At 39.4% G+C, this 6,378-nt stretch overlaps 1 protein-coding gene across 1 annotated transcript; it reads right to left on the reverse strand.

The window, feature by feature from the left end:
• Nucleotides 1–1,860, reverse strand: LOC140831385 (uncharacterized). Its single transcript, XM_073195137.1, has one exon. The coding sequence runs from the start codon at nt 1,858–1,860 to the stop codon at nt 1–3; it is 1,860 nt and encodes a 619-aa protein (XP_073051238.1).
• Between the last annotated feature and the right edge of the window lie 4,518 nt (nt 1,861–6,378).

A 6,378-nucleotide genomic window follows, 5' to 3' on the forward strand; every position in this document is an offset into this window, starting at 1 on the left:
TTATCCACTTCTTCCTTTCCCAATCATGTTAAGCTCCACACGTGATCTTTTTTCCTCCCCCCTCACTACCCCTTCATAACACCGACTCGCGACTTTTTGGTCCCCGCACAAGACTCCAACTCCTTTTCCCACAGGAAACTTAAGCTTCTGATGATAAGTGGAAGCTACGGCTCTGAAATTCTTCAGGGCTGGCCGTCCTAGAATTCCATTATACGCTGAAAAAGTATCCACCACGGTGAACGCTATCATCTTTTTTACACGCCGAGGATCAGTTCCCAAGGATAGGGGAAGCACAATCTGACCCAAAGGCGGGATGGCGTGTCCTGCAAACCCATACAGCGGGGTGGAGACCGGCTCAAACTCGAATCCTTCCAGCTGCATTTGATCCAACGTGCTCTTGAACAAGACGTTTACGGAGCTTCCATTATCAATAAATATCCTTGCCACATCATAGTTGGCAATGGTGGCCCTCACCACCAAGGCATCGTTATGGGGAGTCACAACGTCTCGGAGGTCTTCCGGTCCAAAGCCGATGATGGGATCTTGTGGTAAGTCTTCACCCCTAGATATCTCAAAGTTCTCCAACCTTCTCTCATGTGCCTTCCGAGCTCGCCCAGAGTCTCTATCAGTAGCACCTCCCGAGATCATATGAATCATTCCTCTCGTAGGGTGGTTATCATCATTCCTTCCCCTCCTCGGTTCGACGGGCTCCTGAGGGACATCTTGACATCGATCTTCCCTTCTTTGCTTTCCGATACTCTGATTTATCCATGGAAGGCCTTGACCACGCCTAGGGGACGAGCGAGACCTCTGTCGACTCCTGGATGAGGACCCCTCTTGTCTAACCCGCGGCGGAGGTCGAGCACTGCTCTCAACCCTCTGCGACTTCTCCCCCCTCTCCCCTGACTCCGTCACCTCCATCACCTTATCTCGACTCCTATTCAGAGGAACATGTGATGAGAATTGTCCTCTACCTTTGGTTCTGTCCTCATCTCTTTCCCCCGCACCCCTCTTCCTTCCTCCTCTCTCTGCTCCCTCAACTCTACTTCCTCCGGGCCAGCTCTCCATCCTTCTGTACCGTTGGGCATCTTCTAAATTTACATATTTTTCAGCCCGAGCCAACAGATCATCATAACTCGCCGGAGGTTTCTTGACCAGCGACTTGAAAAACTCCCCTCCTCTCAGTCCTTGTGTAAAGGCACTTATCATTATGTCGGGGGTAGCCGCCGGTATCTCCAGCACTGCACTGTTGAAGCGCTGGACAAATTCTCGCAAAGTTTCAGCTTCTTGTTGTTTCACCACAAACAGGCTCAAATAGTTTTTTTTGTGTGTTTTGCTGCTAGAAAATCTGTGCAAGAAAGCAGCGGAAAAATCCTCGAAAGATCGTATAGAGTTGGGCTGCAAGGTGTTAAACCATTGCTGAGCTGACCTCACCAACGTGCCCAGAAAAACCCTGCACCTGACCCCATCTGAATATTGGTGCAACAGAGCCGCATTCTCAAATCTCCCCAAGTGTTCTTCGGGGTCCGTATGTCCATCATACTCTCCCACATTCGACAGTCGAAAATTTGGAGGAAGTCCTTCTACTAAAATGGCTAGTGAAAAGGGACTTCCTCTCTTGGGTGTCGGCGCTCTGCTTCCCAACTGCTGCCTCAACATCTGTATTTCCTTCCACATTTCTCTCATCTCACCAATCTCCCCACTTTGTTGGGGCTGTGTCTCTTCAACCCTACTCTGGTGGCCCTCAGCATTTTCCTCTTGCTCTTGACGAGTGGCTTGCTCTTCAGCAAACATAAATTCTTGGTTCCTTTTCATAGCCTCATCCACTGTCCGAGTGATAAAGTGGCCCAACTGCTCCATGGTCAAGTTCTCCGCATTTTCATTAGGACGGGGTTGCTCGACCCTGTTCTCTTGATGAGGTTGTTCTGTTCTCGCCTCCTGATGGGGTTGTTCCTACCTTGCCTCAGCATGAGACTGTTCAGTTCCCCTCCAAAGACTTAACCTTGATGTATTAGATTTCAAAAATAGAGAAGATTACATAGATGACTGGACATCTGCTATGAGAATCGCATTAGGAACACTTGATCTTGACAAAGAAGCATTCATTAAACGTTTAGAAATGAGTCTTATAAGATCAGTGAAAATTTCTTGGACATGACTTCATTAGATATGAAGGAGTCAGTCCTAGCTGGTGAATCTCTCAGTGAGATCGCTGGAAAAATGGCTACCCTATTTAAAGCATACTTTATAGGGGTAGATTATTTTAACAGTCAAGATACAGAGAAGAGAAAGAAAGATACTCAAGCTTTGTATAGTCTTGAATTATATGATATATTTTTAGTGGATGAATACATTATGTTATTCACTAAATATAGATAGAATTCTGGAGTCGAAGAAGACATAGCAATGCAGCTATTCTTTGCCAAAATGCCCAGTCCCTGGAGAGAAATTCTCATAAGGGAATACATACCTAGAAATCAAGATACGTTGGCACGAAGAGCCTTGTTTCTCAAAGGAAAATTGGCAGAATGGTGTCACATGGCAGCATTACAAAAGAATTACAAACGCTTAAGGGTTATCAACAAAAGAACTCCTTTGTGTTGTAAGGAAAATGATCTTCTAACAATTATTGGAAGTAAATCACAGAAGCATAAAAAGAAAAGTTTCAGAACTCATCCTTATGCTCGAAGTGGAAGAATTTCTTGGAAACCAAGAACAGTATGGTCTAGACAGAAATCCAGATCTTACAAATCTGGACAAAGAAACGGACCATCAAGAAGTAGAATATCATCCCAAGCATCGAGTTCATCTCGAAGCACATGAAGAACACCTACGAAGAAAACTTTTAGAAGAGCTCATACTCGGGCTAATGAAAGTTTCAAAGATTGTAATTGCTGGACATTTGGAGCTAGAGGTCATATCTCGACCAACTGTCCAGAAAATGAAAAAAAGAGGTATTAGACGCTTCGATCAACCCCGGATATTGAAGAATCAATTTACTACCAAGATCTTATTCAGGTATACCGATTTGAGGACATTGCCTCGGATGAAAGTATATTTGAAGAATAAGAAGTCTTAAGTCAGGAAGAATCTGATGGAACAGAATCGGAATCTGACTGATGACGAGATGTTTCGACACGAAACACATGAAGATTTGTCTGGGTTTTTTATCCAGACAACAATATATCATAACATGGTCCAAAGGATCATGAGAGAAGTTCCTAGTCTACAGAGATAACAAGGATTTTCTGCAGGACAGGTAGAAAAGTTCTTAGGAAATCTTGGCCTAAGAAACAGAAAGCATCATCTAATCTATAAAGTTTCTAGAAGGAAAATGGCAATCCCGATGGAACTTACAGGAAATAGAATGGAGAAGTAATTAATTCCTTCTGAAAAAATTAAGGAGGAATTACAAAAACTCAAGATAGAGGTAGCAAGGACTATGTCCTGGATTCATATCGGAGCAATCCAGATTATGATAAAAGCTACTTTTAAAAAAGGAATAGATTCACCCTTGATATTGCTATATGAGATAAAAGAATGGGGAACCTTCAAGATTCAGTACTGGGAACTATCTTAGGAAATCTCTGTGCAGGAAAGATTGTAGGAGTAATCTATTCAAGGATAGCCTACAACCTGGCAGATCGAGATTTCAGTCGAACCTTGATATTGCATCAGAATTTCAAGGAAAAAAGGCTGATGAAAGAAGGTAATAGACCATATTCTATTACCAATCAGATTTCATATGCCCTATCTAATACACATCATTCAGAGGTTTTATTAGAAATGAGTTTATTGAAATACCAGAGATATATGGAAAAGTTTCTCAAGCAATCTATCCAAAAAGAATTGAGTTTCCTTTAATACAGGAAACAGATATCCAAATACAAGACAAACTGATTCTACAAAGGAATCAAAGTCTTAGATTGGATTCAAGAAGACTATCTTTTCAGGGAGATAGAATTACGAGTTATAGATGGGGAAAAAATGCTTGTCATAGAAACCCAACAGGAGCTAAATCTTTTTTCTACAATAGGAAAGCTTAGATGCCCAGAAGGGTGGAAGGAAGTAGAAATAGTATTTGATATTACAAAACAAAGGAATCAATTTCTTTGTAATACCATATACTATTTGGAACAACCTACGATAGGGACTTACCAAGGACTGATTAATATCGGAGAATTGGAAGCCCATATCCAAGGAATTCCAGGGAAAGAATCAGATCGACTGATTCTTGGACTAGAGTTTCTCGAGGAACACAAACCTTTGAAACGTCTAGAGTATGGAATCGAGTTTATGGAAGATGATAAAATGTGGAAAATCCAATGACCACAAGTCCACTCTCCATATACATTCCAGTAGGAATGTTATATGAACAATACAAGGCAGAATATTTTGCTGCTATATTGATTCAGGTGCTGGAATCTGTATAATAAAACGAGGAATTTTTCCAAATAATTTGGAAGAAGAATTACCAAATTTGCTGGAAGATATTTTTCCAGAAGAATCTTAATCTTATGTAAAGGGATTAAGATGACTGAAATCATGATTGGCGGTGCGGGACAGACAACTTGGTACAAGGTAAAAACACCACCAATTTATTTTCATGATACAGGAGCTGACATATTGTTAGGAAATAATTTCTTACAAATGTTCAAGTCATATACTCAAGAAAATGAGACTAGACGATTAGTGCTCATAACACCATGTGATCACAAAATCATAGTCCAGAGACTACGGGAGGCATTTTATAGAAAATTGCCGATCCAGTTTCACAGCAAGCATGATGATGAAGGAAAACTTTTGAACTCAAAAATGAAGGATTCTAGACGGTTTGGAGAAACAATGCTCCAGTTAAGAGCCGATAAAGAACTCCAACCAGTTAAGAGAAACAATGCTCCAGTTAAGAGCCGATAAAGAACTACAACCAGAAGATATAGAATGCCTTAAGATAACTCTACATAAGAATGAAGTAGAGTTTGAATCTAAGGTATCACTGGAAGATGTCAAGAAAAGGATCAAAGAAAATTATAATGAAGATCCCTTGGCATGGTGGGATAGAAATCAACTCAAAACTTGCCTAAAAATTAAGGAAGGCAAAGAGTATGAATTTGTCCGTTGCAGACCTATCCTAATGAATATCGTTGATAAAAAAGATATGCAGATTATAATCAAGGAAAATTTGGACCTTGGTTTAATCAAAGCAGGAATGTCACCATATAGCAGTCCAGGTTTTCTGGTAAGTAATCATTGTGAGATAAAACGAGTAAAACCCAGATTGGTTATTAATTATCAAGAAATTAATAAAATTCTGGAGTTTGATGGGTATTTTATACCTAGCAGAGAACGTCTAATTAGTTGTATACGCAATGCCAAGATAATCTATAAATTTGACTGTAAGTACGGATTTTATCAAATTCGGATGCATGAAGAAAGCAAGAAATTCACAGCTTTCTCCACACCTCAAGGACATTATATTTGTGAGGTATTACCATTGGGATTGACTAATTCATCTCAGATATTTCAAAATAAAATGGATAATCTTTTTAAAGATTATTTTAAATTTATGTTTGTCTATATTGATGATGTTTTAATAGCATCTAAAAATATGGAAGAACATGTAAAGCATTTTGAAATTTTCTCTAATGTTTGCAAAAAAGAAGGACTGGTTTTATCTGAAAAGAAATCAGTCATTGCCATGAGAAAGATCAAATTTCTAGGAATAGAAATCGATGAAACTGGAATAATTTTGCAGGATCATATAATTGAGAAAGTGTAAAATTTTCCAAACAAATTAAAAGAAAAGAAACAACTTCAAAGTTGGAGTTGTTAACTTCGCTGGGATGTTTATTAAAAACCTAGCAAAACACAGAAAGTTGTTCAGTCCATTATTGAAAAAAGAAGCAAAATTTATATCGACAAAAGAACGGACAGAAGGACTTATCCATTAAAAGGAGGTTTGTGAAAATCTTCCGAAAATGGATATTCCTCAAGATGAAGATGATCTGGTATTGTATACTGATGCCATATATTATTGGTGGGCAGCAGTTCTTACTAAGCTCACACCCGATGGAGAACAACCATGCAGATATTGTTGCGGTTTATTCTCCGATGCAGAAGCCATAAGATGGCATATCAACGAGAAAGAATTTTATGCAGTATAAAGGGCTTTTGAAAAATGGCCATTGTTTTTACTTGCAAAGAAATTCTCTTTGAAAGTTGATAACCCACATGTGAAAGCTTTCTTAAGGAATAGAATTGAATCTAAACCTTAGAAGGCCACATTATTAAGATGGCAAGCTCTATGTCAGAATTATATTTTTGATGTTGTGATAATAAAATCTCATGAAAATATTCTTGCAGATTTTTTAACAAGAG

This window comes from Primulina eburnea, chromosome 5 (genome assembly GCF_022965805.1).
Source record: "Primulina eburnea isolate SZY01 chromosome 5, ASM2296580v1, whole genome shotgun sequence".
Taxonomy (NCBI): Eukaryota; Viridiplantae; Streptophyta; class Magnoliopsida; order Lamiales; family Gesneriaceae; genus Primulina; species Primulina eburnea.